Below are 17312 nucleotides of genomic sequence, written 5' to 3' on the forward strand. Positions count from 1 at the left end.
TCGTCCCTCAAGGGCTTAAATCGTTGAGGGTTCTCCTTCTTGAAAGTTTCCAGAAGTCCATCGTGCTTACACCGCGCCGGATCATGTCGGAGAAGGAGGACGGGGCTTCCCTCTTGAAGCTCTGCACCAGCTGCATTTTTCAGAATGTTTTCACAAACGACAAGCATTCCCAGTGCCTATATTGTCTACACCCGACGCACTAGTAGGAAGATTGTGAGTTTTGCTGTGGCTTCTCCAAGCGCACAATGAAGGACCGGCACGCCCGTCTGGCGTCATGGCTCAAGACCAAGGCCTCAACCCCGGGTGATCCGCAGGGGCATGCCTGATCCGGATCCGCCCATCCTCAGCGGCTTCTAAATCCATGGAGGGTGCTCCATCTGTGGGGGCCCAAGACCAGGTCAAGCACTGCGAGTCCGCTTCTGCCGGGGTCGCTGCGCAATCGGGTCCCACGGCGGTCAGAGCACTTTAATTGTCACGATCTGCCTCGATCTCCAGCCACCGCTCCAGCTCTTCGTCGAGGAGAAAGTCAGCTAACCCGGGGAATCTGCAGGAGAAGTCCGAGAAGGCCAGGCAGGACAAGGGATCCGTCCCTCCGGCGCAGGCCCAGGTGACCCAGGCCAAGACGTCCTCTGCAATCCAGATGCTTGCGGCGGCCCTCTCAGCTAAGGGTGCCCCAGTGGCTGCCAGAGTGGCACTCCCTTCCAGGCAGGAGGCTTCAGCCAGGACGATGGAGAAGACTTCAGAGAAGAGGATGCTGGACCTCAGCCCTAAGCCGACGCCTAGGACCCAAAGAAAGGGCAGGGAGTGGAAGAGCTACAGAACACGGACATTTCATCGTCCGATGAGGAAGAAGTTCTTTCCGTCCACACCATCCCAGAGGAGATGGGTGATGACGACGAAAATGTATAGGAGTCACCCGTAGGAGGCGGCAGCGACGACGACGGGGCAAGGGGTGACGACACAGGCACTGGGGCCAGCGTTCTTGTCCCCCAAGTACCCTCCAGGGATCTGTCAAAAGATATCCTCCCGACCCTCCACACACTGGTGTTGGAGATTCAGAAGAGGATGCCTCACCCCGGAGGAGAAGAAAAAGGAAGGCTTCCTGTACTAATGCCGGGAGGTGAAGAGGAATACCATTCTGTCGATACCACTCCTGGATGATTGGGATGAGGGGCTGGCACTCCTGAAGAACCCCTCCTCGGCTCTGTTGAAGAGAGACCGACTGGAGAAGTAGTATTGAGTGCCGGAGTCTCCACCCTAGTGTCTGCGTTTGCAACCATCGCCAGACTTGGCGGTCTCAGCTGCAGCAAGGAAGAAATCGTCCAATCCGTCGTCGTCAACCTCTGTTCCTGGACGGCGAGGGGAAGAAGTTGGACGCTGTGGGATGGAAGGTCATTCATTCGGCAACGACAGTCAAAGCTGTCAATGCCTTAACGATCCTGGCCAGGTACAACCAGGAGCTACCTTTTTTGAAATATTTGCAAGAAACTTGGGGTTGGTCACCCTAAGTTACCGGGGGGCAACCAGACGTGGACTCCCTGCTCACTGTGCTCAGAGAGGCGCAGCTTCACCTCAATGATGAGGCCCAACAAGGCTGAAACACGTGTATGGGGTTGCTGTTGGTACTCTTGTTCAGAGAGGAATTGCCATAGCATTTCGGTGCTGGACTGCCAATGTGGGCGAGACAGACTGATAAGCAAATGGATATTTCCCATCTGTGAAAGGTACAGTGAGCAAAAAGCGTGTGCTGCAAACTCTCATCTCAGAACAGGTTATCATGCCATGTTCTTTCTGGAGAGGAGCGCCTGATACCTTTTTTGAATCAATTGAAAAGTTACCAGATGGGGGGCGTGGCTTGGCGCCGAGGAAGATGGTCGCATAAACGTAACACTCTGGCCCATGCACTTTGCTGTTAAACTTTCCCGCCCCTCTCCTTAACATATAGCAACAACAGTTGGGAGCGGCTCACCTCTGTGCTGGGTCGCGCTTTGTCGCTGATAAGGGCACCTCCATACGCCTCTTGCCCCCAGTGACAGCCAGCTTTGTAAGTGTCCGCCTTCCATGTGGAGACTCCTAGCTGCGGTGGTGATGCAACTAGCTGGTTCAATGGTCTTTAAATGTGTGACCTGGAACATCAGAGGTTGTAATAACCCAATTAAGAGATATACAATTATTGCCCACCTTAAAAATCTAAACCCGTCAGTTGCTTGTATACAGGAAACCCATTCCCCTCTCACAGAAGCTATGACACTTAAGCCATTTTGGGTCAAGGATGTTATTGCAAGTCCAGCAGTTGGGAGAAAAAATGGTGTGGCCATACTAATTAGTAAGAAATTATAATAATTTTAGGCCAAGATGTGGATACCAATGTGAGATGTGCATGGTTCAAATTGCTTATTGGATCGGATATTGTCACTGTTATGAGCCTTTTTGGTCCTGATTTTTGGGATACTACCAAATAAATTATTCTCAAATCAAATCTCCCTAATTTAATTATATGCGGTGATGTAAACCACGTCTTGGACCCCTTTTTGGATAGGAAATCCAAATGTTCCTTTAAAGGTTGCAAGTCCTTTAAATCTTTTATGCACTGCCTTCCATAAACCAGCCTCATTGACACCTGGAGACTCACCCCCCCTCCCCCGTTTGACTTAGAGTACATGGTCTACTCTCACCCCCACGACACTGTTTCACGCCTCGACTATGCATTCACCACTAAATCCCTCACAAATACTATCATTGACTCCCTCATTACTAATATTATTATCTCCGACCATGCCCCAGTAATCGCCACCTTAGATCTCTCTAATATCAAGAAGCCATCCTCTAGATGGAAATTCAATAACCGTCTACTTCAGGACCAACAATTTATCCAAGCCTTTGGGTCCTTCCAACAACTTTTCTCTGCTGAAAAGTTAGATGAAAATACCTCAGTTAAAACGAACTGGGATGCTTTCAAAGCTGCCTTAAGAGGTCACATAATTGCATATTCTAGTATAAAAAAGAAGCAATATAAAAAAAGATCTTGATGCCATACACCTTGAGCTTTCAAATGCTGAGAAGCAATATTATCGTTTTTCTTCAAATGCTTATCTTCGTACTATCCTATCCTTGCGCTTTCATATAAAAAAAAATCTCACTGACCATGCCTCGGGTGCTATCTTAAAATACAAATAAAAAATGTATCGAACCTCCAACAAACTGGACAAAGCCCTTGTTTCTTAAAGCCAGAAAAGAAAGAAATATGTGTCTCCCACATTAAAGATCCTTCTGTCTCCATCATTACTAATTCCTCTGGAATTGTAGAAGTCTTCAAGAAATTGTATAGTGATCTGTATTCCCCGGAGACATCAGTTCATCAGCAGACGTTCGTATCCTTCATTAGACTTCAGTTGTCTGGAAGCAGACATCACCATATAGGAAATCAACAAACCATTAAGGGGTTGTGAAGGGGCAAGGCGTCTGGCTCAGATGGACTATCCACAGAGTTCTGAATGTTTTCTGGCTCCTAAACCTCTGGACTTAAAGCTCTATATTCCTCTTTTATCTCCAAAGGTACTTTGTTTGGAACCTTCTCTGAAGCGATCCTCATTCTATTTCCAAATGCTGAAAAGGATCTGGATCTCCCTAAAAATGACAGACCAATCTCCCTCATTAATGTACAGAGCAAGATTTTCGCCAAACTACTTGCCAACAGAATGAGTCCTACCTTCCCAGACTGATCAAGCCTGATAAAGTTGGCTATGTCAAAGGCAGGAACATCTCAGCCAATGCAAGGTTCTTATTAGATGCCCTGCACATTATTTCAAAGGCTAAAAATGACAAACTGGGCAATGCTGCTATTGCCTTAGATGCTGAGAAGGCTTTTGACCAGGTCAACTGGGAATACATGTTTCAAGCCCTGCGTTGGCACGGTTGCCGTGAGGGCTTTATATCCCTAGTCAAACTTCTGTATTCAGACCCTAAATCCTCTTTATGTGTTAACGGTCAGTCTTCATCTTTTTTCTCTTTACGTAGAGGTACTAGGCACGGGTGTCTCTTGTCCCCCATTGGAAACCCTTTTGGAACAAATACACTCCGATACGAATAGCCCCTGGATTTCATGTGGGATTCATGAAACCAAGATAGCTACCTACGCAGACGATATTCTGATCCTGTTAAAAAAATCCCAAACGGCACCCCCCCCCCCTCTTGTTGGCCAAGTTACAAGACTTTTCATCCATATCCGGGTATAAGCTTAATGGGAACAAATCAGAACTATTACCACTTAATCCATTTCATCTCAAACATGAATTGGAGGTCTTTGGTTTTAAATGGTGCGATTACTCTTTCAAATCTTTAGGTTTACTGTTCACTTCCTCTGTTAATGGCACCATCAAGTTGAATATGGACATCTTACTTACTTAAGGAACTTTCCTCCATGTGGTCCCCTCTTTATCCTGTGTGGTCGCCTGTATAGAATCAAGATGTTATCCCCTATTGTCCCCTACTACATACAAATGCTTCCTGTGCCGCTCCCAATCCAATTTTTTAAGTACATTAACTCAATTTTGCTCAAGGTGCTATGGGGAAAGGGTAAAAGCGAAAGAATTGCAATTAACAAACTTAAAGCCCCGTTTGAAAAAGGTGGTATCCGATTTCTTTCATACTGCTTTTCTACTCAAGCAAACCAGTTAATGGTTTGCCCCATCTCATTCTGTTGATACCCCTTACTGCTGTGTGGTTGAGAAACAACTAGTATCCCCCTGTGACATTGTTGACATTTTTCTATATTTTTACCCACTCTGCTGCCACACTTTCTGAATCTATCAAAGCCTCCAGATCTGCTCTAAGAACCTTCCTTTTCCCATCAATCAAATCCCCTTCCCAAGAATGTTCACCTTATTTGTGGCATAACACATTTATCACTATCAATGGCAGAGCTTTGTATCGTAGATCCTGGCTCACTCAGTGTATTGGATGCATTTATCAAATTGGTCAAAGAAGTACCCTAACTTCATTTCAAGATCACAGAAGCTCTTTCTCCTTGCCCTTATCTGACTTCACCTTTTATAACAAATTGGTCAATGCTTGCCTGGATAGCCTTCAGACACATACAATGTTCTTACATCTGATGCCTCTAGGCTATAGCTTTTGGCCATGGCCTTTAATAGCAAAGATGTCAAATTGTACAAGTTGCTAGCTGCTGTTCATTCTCCTACCTTCAAGTGGCTTGTTCATTCCCAAAGGGAGACTGATTGTGGTCTTGTTCTTGATGACAATATGTGGATTCAACTATGGACTAGGATTAGGTGTACCTCTGCCCACATCATACAAAATCTTCTCTTTTTTTATGCTCAGAGCCTTCATAAACCCCCTCAAATTGATCAAATTCAGATGTGAATCAGACGGGAATTGTTGGTCATGTGGGGACACCCCTGGACTTTATAAGCACATGTTTTATGATTGTGCTTTTGTGTATAGGTTATGGCAGGGGATATGGAAATTCTTAAAAGAAATCTTTAAAGATGATATCCCTCTTTCTTTTGCTAATGTTTTCCTCAGCAGTATTGCTATCAGAGAGGTGGGTTTACTCTCTTCCCCTATTTCATATGACCTTATTGCCATCACAATTAAGCTGATTACTGTCAATTGGAAACATTTTCATCAAGGGCTGGTGGAAAAATATCTGCTATATACATAGAATTGAACACAGTATGGCTACATACCTTGATGCTATACCCAAATACAATAGTAAATGGGCTCCTTTCACTAGCTGTTTAGATTATCACAATATGTCTGCTCATGGCTCATAAATTACAGTGCATTAACCTTACTGATGATTAATACTTATTTCATATATTCTTGTTGATCTATGAACGAACATGCCAAACATGCCCTCCTTCCCTACCTCCCCTTTCCTATTATGTCTTGTCTGTCTTCTTGGTTGTCCCCTGGTGAGTCCCCTGGTGAGTCTTATGATAAATCACTCTTCTTATCCCATAGAGGTTACCTATTATTGAGTGCTTATTTTACGTGTTCACGCCATTATTTGGTTTATCGAATACTCTTGTTTCTATGAACTTGCTTAACCTTGTCTTTATTATATTAGATTTGCCTCATATTTTGCTTCCCATTTTAACCAATTTGTTGATAATTATTAAGGGCAATTGTTTGAATATCCTGTTGTTCATATACTAAATGTTAAAGATTATTAAACAAACAAAAAAAAGTTACCAGGAGAAGGGAGTAATTCTCCTAGTAATCGAAATCACAGCCAGGGAGTCCTTCCCCCTGGTTGTGTTGAACTCGAAAGACACTAAGAGAAGGGAGGCATTCTCCTTTTAAACAAGGTGGTACACATCCAAGAATCAAGATACCAGGAGAAGGGAGTCATTCCTTCTGGGTGTGGGGAACTTTGACAACTGATTTGAACTTTGCCTTTTGGAGTGTGTTGCGCCCGGGGGAAGGGAGACATCCCACTGGCATTGTGAAAATACCAAAAGCAAGATACCTGGAGAAGGAAAGCATTCTCCAGGAACCATATAGTGAAGAAACTATGTATGATCAACAAGGAGTGTTGATGTTTACTTTGGAACTTTAAAACATGCAACATTGTTGTGCGCCTTGAAAGGGGGGTGCAGACCTGGGGAAGGAAGGCATTCCTTCGGGTAAAGATTCAACCTAAAGAATCGGAACATTACCCTTTTGAGTTGAACTGAGAACTTTGCTGATTGTTGACCGTATGACTTGAAAATTTGTTTTGTAACCCGAAAAAAGGATTGTGACCCGGGGAAGGGAGTCATTCCCTCAGGTAAAGGTCCCAAGTATAATTGGAACTACAATCTACTGTCCAGAAGAAGGGAGTCATTCTTCTGGACCAAGAAGAATCCTTCACCTCTTTAGTTATAAGTGTAAGGGACAGAAGCAGGGGTTTGACACAGGACAGTGGACTCTAGATTTTCAGTGGCACCCTGACATAATCCATCGTATTTTAACACAGGTAGGGAAACCCCCTCCTAGAGTTAGAGAGAGGTAGGATTTTACTTTATTTTCTGACAAAATAATTGTTTATGCCAACAAGCATACCACCTGTTTGCCAGTCTCCTCCTTCTACACCCTATAATAATTAAACATTTCCCAGCTTGATATGTGTCATAGATGCACATGTGACCTAGGTTCTGTAGAAATATTAGAATACTTATTCACACACACACTTTTACCAGAAGGGTGAAAACATACACATCTTTTTTGATGGAGTCGTTTGGATCTCGTAAGGGGTAAAAAAGCATGGAAAGATAATTGTAAATAGGAATGAAAAGGGACTTTGTAATCATCCAAGGTTTTTAACATGATGTGTTTTGGTTTGGAGATACAGGGAATTACCCCTTCATGAGAAGAGCAGGTTGGAAATGGCTGTTGTTGGCACTGCATCATGGAGCTTGGGGGAAGCAGGGGCCCTACAGGCTGGCTGGTGGAAGAGCTGATGCTCATTTGTACAGATTGCACACAGTCCTAATCCCAGTAGATCATGTGATGCTTCTGCCAACCAGCCATCTGTGTTCTTGGGATCACTCTAGTCTTGGAAATGGTATTTTGAAAGAAATTAAATATGGAGTTTGATGAAGATAAGACATGTATACACCCAAGAATCCCTGGAGAGTCATCATTTGTCACTTAAAGTCCAATTCATGACTGAAACCGCTTTGATTTCCAACTGATCCATGTAGGCAAATGTCATTTCACTTCAGTGACATACTAATTGTTTTTAGGCTATATGCAAAGATGGGTCATTATTATGGTGTGCCACAGTAAGACAATTGGTACAGCCCCCCCCCCGCCCCCTCACTTCTCATGGAGCTTGTTAGACTTGGGAAACCTTTGTCTCTTCTGCAGCGTGTAGGTATTTAAAGATTTGTTTTTTTCTTTTCCATTTAGGGTAGTCTTTGGTCCGGAGCTGGTCATCCTAGGTCCCGACGAGCAGTTTACAGTCGTCAGCCTGTCTGGGGGTACCCCGAAACGCCCCAATGTCATCAAGTCTCTCTGCCTACTTCTGGGACCAGACTTTTTTACTGACATTATCAACATTGAGACAGCTGACCATGCCCGGCTGCAGATTCAGTTGTCTTACAACTGGTAAGAAGATGACACCAGAGGGCTGCCAGCAGAAAGGGGTGGGGTGATGGGAGAAGTGGGTTGGCAGATACATTGTGCTATAAATGAAGGGCAGGTAAAGAGGTGTCTGGAATGAGCTCCAGCAGTGGAAGAAGTGGAGGGCTGGTATGTCTCTTAAATTGTCTTTAAATGTATTAGCTGTGAGCAGGAAAGCCTTAAATTCCTTGGTATTGTCATTAGACTATGTGTAGTCTGGAGCACAGTTTCCAGATGCTCCGGGCCCACTGATCATCTTTGCTTCTGTGCCTCCTATGTTTTAGCACCTTGCTAAACCCCTCTTGTTACCCTGTCTCTTGCCTCAGGCACTTTGAGGTGAAGGACAAGTCCAGTCCAGAAGATGCTGCCAGGCTTTTCAGTGTACCAGACTTCGTGGGTGATGCCTGCAAAGCCATTGCATCCCGCATCAGAGGCGCTGTTGCCTCTGTGCAGTTTGACGACTTCCATAAGGTGAGTGCAGGAAGTTGTCCAAGGCCAGTCCCACTCTCCTTACCTGAACCTCTCGAGTTTACACTCATGTTTTCCATGAGTGCCTAGACACATGATAGTGACACCAGATCCTGACGTCCAAAATATGGTTGTTCAGAACAAACCAATTGAAAGTCAAATTCAAATATCCCAAAAATATATATGTAAAATTATTGAGGTTTCGTGGCATATTTTTTATATTGAGCACCGTCCCCTAACTGATATCAAATTACTGTCCTTTTTACTCAACTCTATGATGCAGCCTTTTTTCTTGACATCAGACGGATGAAAGGCCTGGTCAGCCTCACCAGGAATCAACCATATGACCTATACGTCTCACACACACATGACTCGAGTGAAGTTGTCAAAGTCAAGCTCACACTTTACTGTGAACCAAGTGTGGCCTGCCTCTGGGTAATCAACATGCCCTAACAAAAAGAACAGGAATATTTTCCATGTCTAAATATTATTAATCCCTATTTTAACTTTAAATCAAAAGTAGACCACGCTGTAGGGAGATTGATGGATGCTATGAGAGGGTGATCCCTTTGAAAGTTCAATATGGCTGGGACAGAATCTATGGCGTGTAAGGATTGAGTATGTTTGCTGCATCCTGCTGATGTTAATATCCAGAGCTTGCTCTTGCCTGGGACTGCGCAGTTTTGTCACCAGAAGCTGCATATGCAAGTGTAGTAGCAGGCAGAGCTGTAACAGTTTGGGGTGCCCTCCACCCCCTGTGACTCTTTGCTGTGAGGAGTATACAGACGTTATGAATTAGTTTCTCTGTTACATTATTTTTTCTTTGGGGAAAGTTTGAGAAAACATCTCTTTCAAACTTTGCATCCATCACTGATGGGTGTTGAAACCCATGCTCTCAGCTTAGTCAATCTAAACCCTGCAACCCACCCTTAGCAGTGAGTTTTCAGGGCTAGGTCCATGTAATGCCGATTCATTTCCACCTCAGCCAACCTCTTGTGATTACGGAATGTGCCCCACATTGCTAGGTTGCTTCTACTGCTACCGAAAGCATCAGGCATCCCTCGGTGCAGGAGCCATTGCTCTTCAATGGCAGCAATTCCTCAGGGTGTCTGTCCATTTCAGCGCCCTATTGCACTCCCCTCGCAGCATCCCTGCCTAATTTATGCCACATCCACCTTTTTCTCCCCACAGAACTCCAGTCGCATCATTCGTTCAGCAGTGTTTGGGTTTGATGACAACATGAAGGTGCGTGACCTCTTCAAGTTCCCCCAGAACAACCTGAACATCACAAGCGTGGACATCCAGTCTGTGGAACCTGTAGACCAGCGTACAAGGGATTCTCTACAGAAGAGCGTGCAGCTAGCCATTGAAATCACAACCAACTCCCAGGAGGCAACAGCTAGGTATTGTGGAAGACCGGGACACATGGGGACAAGGAGGGAGCGGTGCATGGATGCAGTGTATACGTGGAATGGCATGGGGGAACTGGTGGAATTGAAACGTAAGGATTTCATTGAGTTACATAGACACCAAAGGAGTACAAAAGGTCAGACGGCGATGAGAACCAGTGTAGGAGGCGCTTGCTTCCAGAACACCTAGGTGACCATTGCCAAGTAACACAGCTTGTGGCATTGTACACGGGGATGAGCACATAGAGCGACTCAGTGGGAACCCACCTGGCTGTGTGCAGTGTTTGGGCATCTGTGCATGCAGGATTCAGTCTTTGAGATCATCGCCTACCGGTATGGGTGGGTGTCAAGCAAGAACACAGGAAGCAGGTGGCGATGGAGAATCCATCCAGAGGAATTGCAAGTCTAGGCGGGGTAAGAGTAATCTGGGACTGGGACGAGGGTGATAGATGCCAGGGTAATGAACTGTTATTGTAAGGGTAATGAGTGACAGTGACTGGATGTGATGATGATGAGGGACTCTGAGAACGCTGAGGGATGAGGTCGTAATGAGGAACTGTGATGAGGATGCCTGGGAGATGAGTGGACTGTGACGAGGATTGGTGGTGCCGGGTTAAGGATAAATAAGGTACTGTGATGATGCCAGAGTAAGGCTAATGAGGAAATGTCACTAGGATGGAGGATGATGGGCACGGGGAGGGCAATGAGGGACTAGGATGAGGTATTCTAGGTTTAAAGAGAGACTGAGAATGAGGGATGCCAGGGTAAAAAAAAAGAGGGACTGTGACAAGTGTGAAGCTGCATGTTTAGAATTGACCCTTTGGGCAGATTCTGAGAGACCAGCCTATTCTGGGGAACAGTGTAAGAGGCTAATCTCTAGCCAAACTCTATCAACGTAGTGTGACTGAACAGTAAGGCTTACACATAGGAGAGTGTAAGAGTGGTGAAGGGTTCAGAGAAGCGCACACAGAGCACTTCTAATAGCACAGGTTAGGTAGAATGTATAAAGATGCAGCTGTATTTATTTAGGCCTTGAGCAACTCTTATCAATTAAAAAACGTAGGTAAGTAAATCACTACACATACACTATTATTATACACACATTCACATTGTGGGTGCTCTGGCTGCAGCGTACCAACACTTTACTTTTAAATACAGTTAGGTCAGTAGTAGAACACTGTAGTATAGCAAAGCAAGTGAAGCAAGAGACCAGGTAAGAAATACTTTGATAAGTAGTATGTAACCAACCACATTAGGGGAAGCCTAGGGGAGGATCCTTGACCAGAACTCCTCCAAATACGTCATGCAAAGGAGAGGGTGGGCAAGGAATATATGCCTGTTAAGCTCTAAGGAGGTGGATGCAGGGGTACGAATAGGTATATTAACTCATCCCTTGTACTCCAATTCACTTAGGCCGAGTGAACTCAGGAGTCTCTGAAGTGGTCCCGAAGTGCTTAAAGTGTTGGTTCCGTTGGAGGGGCTCTAGCGGTCGCTGGTGCAGAGGCCACTTTCAATGTTGGGATTTCAATCCGGCTAGTCCTCCATTCCGTGCTCTGACATGGTTCATGGCACTGGGCTGCTGGATGACCCTGGCACGATTAGGAAAGTACCACCACATTGTGGACAAATTAAGAGGACCTCCAGGACACGATGCAGGTGGAAATCGGTGATGGCTGCTCCAATTAAACCGCAAAAATCAACCCTTATAGCGTAAATAAAAAATCTGGTACTGCAAGGCTCCTCTTCAAGCTGAGAAGCTGGTACTGCAGGTGCAGGCCTCTTGCTTCACAAGTTATGGGTCTGTGGAGTCCCAAGTCTGAACTTGAGATGAGGACTGATACAGTGAGTGTTAAGATGGATTTCCAAAATCTACCCTGAAGGTGAATTTTGGAAGGCCAACCTATTATGGTGAACAGGAAGACACTGAGGACTGACCAAACCCAATCAAGTTAAGGTAGCAGAGTGGTAAGGCCTAGTCACAGGAGGGCTGAGAGTGGTCTACGGCTAGAATGAGTCCACACAAAACAACACCAATAATTCTAGTTAGACAGGTAAGTACAAAAAAATACACTGATTTATTAGGCCTTTAAAATGCTCACTAAGCAAGTAAAACCTCTAGTCAAATATTGTCACACACTTAATAAAAAGAGATTTCTGAGGTTGTGGATCTGCTTAGAATCACGTGCTTTGCATAGGCCGACACTAGTGGTAGCTGCAGAGTATTCCATATGACGTTTCTGAAGTTTGGAAAAGGACGTCGACAGGGCGTGCCTGTAATTCTATCCCTAGTGTGTCGTTGACTGTACCCATGATCCCTCATGTGTCAAGGTCTTTCAGATAATTTTTTTCCGCCATCGAGTTCATTTGTGTTTCTCGTGGAGGCCTGTAGCAAGGTTACTTCTGAGTTAATATTCGCCAATTACTACTTTACTGCTCAACACTACATTTTGACTGAAGACTACAGCCAAAACAGATGTTTGTTCCGTCATCGGGTTTCATCCTACATCTGGCTCCGGCCTAAGCAGTAGGAGAGTGGGGGGGACTGATGTTTTGTATAGAGAATGGATACCTCCATTCCTTGCTTCCATTACTCTTGACTCGCCGCCCTTTATTTCCAAGATTTCAAACATGGAACGTACTCCATTTAAATTCTGCCCCAAGTGTAATCGGAAGTTCCCGTGCAAAGACGCCCATGGAGTGTGCAACCACTGCCTCCCCCGTGTTCCCCAGGAGACCCGTTGTGCATCTTGTAAGCTCTTTCAACTCAAGACTCTCAAAGAGCGTCGAGCGAAGCAGTGGGTCGGCATATGCTGTGATGTCAGAGTCTGAAATCGCTGCCGGTCTCTCAATCAGATCTGGAAGGCCAGGGCAGCGAAGGCTCCGGTTCGAAACCCGAAGACACATTGAGGGAACCATCAGGTTCCCTCGTGTCAGTCCCCAGCCCTGGAAGACAGTCTCTGCACGCTGCTATGGGGAAGGCCTCTGGCGGGACCCACACACACACACCTATACCTTAGCACATACCCCAAGGCCGCTCCTCGATGGAACCATTGAAGGAAGGCCGCATGCCGGCTTCAGGTGCCTCGTGACCTACGGTACCACTGCCGAAAAAGCCTGCTGCGGTTCCGCCTCGTGTTTACTGCAAGACAGCAAAGTCAAACTACTAGCAATGGGTGTGCGCAAGCATCATTCGACTGACGAATCAGAGGCACCGAAACATCTGTCGGCAAAACACACTTTGACAGAAAAGCACCTTAAAAAGGCCCCTAGCTATAAATCACACACTCCTTCCACAGAAGGATACCAGAAGGCCCATTCCCCTCCTTCCTTATCTTTACAAAAGAAAGAGGCAAGAGAAGAACCTGAACCTACTAAAGACCCAGAGGCAATTGTGTTTCCTTTGCCAGACACCCAAAAAACAGGCACATGGACTAAAGAAATACTTGAAGAGACTATGGACAAGGTTTCATCCTCTGTAGGCTTCATGAATAAGTACCCGATTCAACAAAAAACATTACGATTCGAAGAAGCACAAGCTCTCGAGTCACAAGAGCCATTGTGTATGCCGTCACCTATGCCCACTCGCACATCAGACCTTCCCAAGGCTCTCAGCATGAGGACAGGACATCCGGTATGTTGACCAGGATGACCCCAGTCAAGATCTGGATGATTTTTTTATTTTAATCGTCATGATCACACAGATGTCACCATCATTGACGCCCCAGTTATTACAGCAGCAGATACTGGTCATACTTCCCCAATTGATGACCAACTATTATATAATGACCTACTTGAGAAAGCTGCACACCACTTTCATATACACACAGAAGAGGCCGTCCCTGACAGTTCTGCTTTTGTTGAGGATATTCTCAATGAAAAGAAGCCTGTCACCCAGGCTCTCCCCTTGCTCCAGTCAATTGAAAAGGGGTTTTCTCCATCTCTTTCAATGCCTTCTCTCACAAGGGCATTGAATCCAAGAGTTTAAAAAGGTCTTAAAAACCATACCCATCTAATCCCCTATGCATAAGGGGACTTGTGAAAAAAAACTTCCTTGTGGTCACTACCACCCAAAAGAGAGCTGGTGTTCCACTCTCTACCTCAGAGGCAGCACCTAACAAGGAGTGGAAACGTCTTTACACCCTAGGAAAGAGCATCACATCCTCGGGCGCCTATATCACCAGAATTGCGAACCCCACAACTCTGCTTACAAGTTATGATAATACCCAATGGGAGGAGGTACCCAAGACACTAGGCTCTGTAACAGAACCAGCAAGGTTGTATTTGCTTAAGATCTCAACGTAAGGCAAGCAAGTTGTGCAAAACATCCTTAAAAATGTCCTGGACTCAGCAGATACCTCAGGAAGAGTCATAGCTGAAGGTATGCTTCGCAAGAGACACACATGGCTAAGGGTGTAAACCCGAGACTTTGGCGGCACTAATCAATATGCCTATTGAGGATGCCGGGAAAGCTGTCGATCAACAACTAGAAACAGCCAAGAAAGAGCACAAGACCATAAAGACACTTGTACAAATTACTAGCAAGCCATATGTCCAAAGAGGGACTTTTAATACAGGATGTACTTTTCGTACCGCAGGCTTGAGCAAGGCCTTTCAGCCAGGATCAGCTCCTCTTTTTACAGTCCACAGTTGCATTTTAACTCCTCATCAGTCCTACCAACTAAGGGGGTTTCGCCAGGGAAAAGGGCGCAGCAGGGTTGCCGCCTCTAGAGGCACAGCAACCCCAGCCAACAAATGACAAACCGGTTCTAATTCCCTCCCATGCATCCCCACTTGGAGGCTGCATACAATGTTTTCACCGGCAATGGGAGGGAATAACCATAGATCGATGGGTCCTCGCAACAGTGGCAAACAGATACTCCATAGAGTGTCTCGAATCACCACACCACCACACACAAGGAAAATGTCACCAGAACATTTTCAAATCCTTCAACAAGAAATCAAAACACTACAAGAAAAAGGAGCAATAGAGCTGGTGCCCTCTCCAGAGGAAGATTAAGGTATTTGGTCAGTGTAGTTCCTTGTTCCAAAGAAAGATCGAACTATGCGGCCAGTGCTGGGTCTGCGCCCTGCAAACACATATGTTAAGCCTAAAAAATGAAGGATGACTATGTTACAGGAAGGAATCCCCCTGCTAAAACAGGGGGATAACATGGCAACATTGGATATGAAAGATGCATACTTCCTGTGCCAACGCACAAAAAATACCTCATGTTCAAAGTGGGGGACAAGGTGCTACCATTCGGCTTAGCCTCAGCCCCACAGTGTTTGTTTACAAAGATCCTAGCTGTAGTAGCCACCTACTTATGAAGGGAGTCCATTCCAGTGTACCCTTACTTGCATGATTGGATAATAACAGGAGACACCTCAGAGGTGCCTACAAAACACCCAACGAACAGTCAATCTGCTGCTCCAACTAGGCCTCTCCATACATGCAAACAAGTCCAGTCTAGTGCCCAGCCATGTAAAACTATTCCTAGAGGCTCTAATCAAAACAAATAGTGGACTAGTATTCTCCAGCATGGGGTCTGGCATGGATTCACATGCTCATGAATATTCCCCGTCGTCAAGCTGGGAATCCTCGGTAAAGAAAAAACCAGTATCAGTTTCGTTTCTGATCTGTCTTTCGTAGTAATAACCAATCACTGGTCTCTGCGTCATACTGACCACAGCCAATGACTGCCCTCTACCTAAGCACCGCCTCTGGCAGCCATCTTCAGATTTTTACCGCACGTTCATGTGTTGGGATCCTCGTGCTATTGCTCTCGAGCGTTAGTGCTATTTTTCGCGCTTTTTCACAAAAAACTTCGATTCTTTCGGTCAAAAGAGCCTCAAGCTCCACCGATCCTACATCCGATCAACGGGGACCCGTGTCGGATTCATCTGTGCCCCTCAAGGGTGAAGATTTCGTCGAGCTACACTTCGGAGGACTCCAGAAGCTTCTCAGGCCCGGTCTCGGAGATGGCCCAGGAGAAGGGAAGCTCGACGCCCGGAAAGCTGTTCAGGGTCTGCCCTGGATGCCAGCTGCAGAACGTCTTCAAGGAGGACGAACACTCTTTCTGCCTTTACTGCCTTCATGAGGACAAGACGCACGTGGAGAAGGACTGTGCGTTTTGCGGCAACATGTCGGAACGGACCATGAAGGATCGCCATCAACGTCTCGCCAACTGGCTGGAGGGTAAGAGCCCGTCTGGCGAGAAGAAGAAGAAATCCGAGCGGTCTTCTAAGACCTTTGAGGGCGCCCCGGCGACGGGGGCCCAACATAAGGCCAAGCACCGCGAGTCCGCTGGCACCGGGAGCGCCGAACGGTCGGGCTCTACGGGCGCCAGGCAGGGCGCACCCTCCCCGGCACCATCAACCACGAGCCAACGCTCTGGGTCGGGTAAGAGGAAGGCCGAGCACCCGGCGAAGCTCCTGGAGAGGCCCCGGTCGAGCTCTAAGGCAGAGGAGGAGCGTGGCAGTGCCCCCTCCCTCAAGGATAAGGCGGTGAGCGCACCTAAGGTGGTGAAGGCCTTGATCCATCCGACCAAGCCCTCTATCGAAACGGTCGCGGCGGCCCTGGCTCAGCCTATGGTGGCTGCACCAGTGGTGGCGACCTCAGGGCCCAGAATCTCCCTGCCTCCTCGGAGGGAGTCTTCCTTTGTGCCCATCGATAGGACCCCCGTGAAACCCTCCGTGGGGAAGAAGAAGGGGGGGCAGGGCGTCGTCGTAGATTCGGCCTCAACCTCAGAAGAGGAGCTGATCGAGGTCTTAAGCCACGGCCTAGGCGTGGAAGAAGGCCAGCCCGTCGGAATGGACCCCGACGCAGGTGACGACGACGACATCGTCGAGGATACCGACGGGGCCCCTGCTCGCCCGTCGGATTCCCCTCTGCCAGCGCCGCAAGACAACTCGGCGGCCATTTTGTTGGCCATACAGTCCTTATGCTCCGAGATAAGGACGAGGCTACCGTTACCGACGGAGGAACCTCTCCCGTCGGGGGATCCAGAACCGGGACCTTCTGGTGTTCCCCCTACCAAGAAAAGAAGGATCCATCCACCACCTCCTTTTCAACCGTCGCGCCCCGTCCAGCCCTCCTCCCCGTCCACCCGAGGGGATGATACGGGGACTGACACGGCAGCGACGGGTACGGACGACGAGGTATACGACGAGGATTTTCCGTCGTCGCCTCCCACCAGGGCTTCTCCGCCCGACGAGATCGGATCTTTCCACTCCATGATCTCCAGGGCTTCCGAGCTTTTCCAACTCTGCCCTGAGGAGAAGAAAAAGGAAGGCTTCCTTTATCAG

General features: G+C 46.8%; 1 protein-coding gene across 3 annotated transcripts in view; it reads left to right on the forward strand.

Moving 5' to 3' along the window:
* MVP (major vault protein) overlaps positions 1-17312 on the forward strand; it is a 352386-nt gene that overhangs the window by 295274 nt on the left and 39800 nt on the right. For all 3 annotated transcript variants that reach the window (XM_069652030.1, XM_069652029.1, XM_069652028.1), the window contains exons 11-13: positions 7918-8115; positions 8457-8601; positions 9790-10001. In XM_069652030.1, coding sequence (XP_069508131.1) covers positions 7918-8115; positions 8457-8601; positions 9790-10001 — 555 coding nt within the window. The remainder of the gene's footprint in view (positions 1-7917; positions 8116-8456; positions 8602-9789; positions 10002-17312) is intronic.

Source organism: Ambystoma mexicanum, chromosome 3p (genome assembly GCF_040938575.1).
Source record: "Ambystoma mexicanum isolate Mex_15411 chromosome 3p, UKY_AmexF1_1, whole genome shotgun sequence".
In the NCBI taxonomy this organism is placed as follows: domain Eukaryota; kingdom Metazoa; phylum Chordata; class Amphibia; order Caudata; family Ambystomatidae; genus Ambystoma; species Ambystoma mexicanum.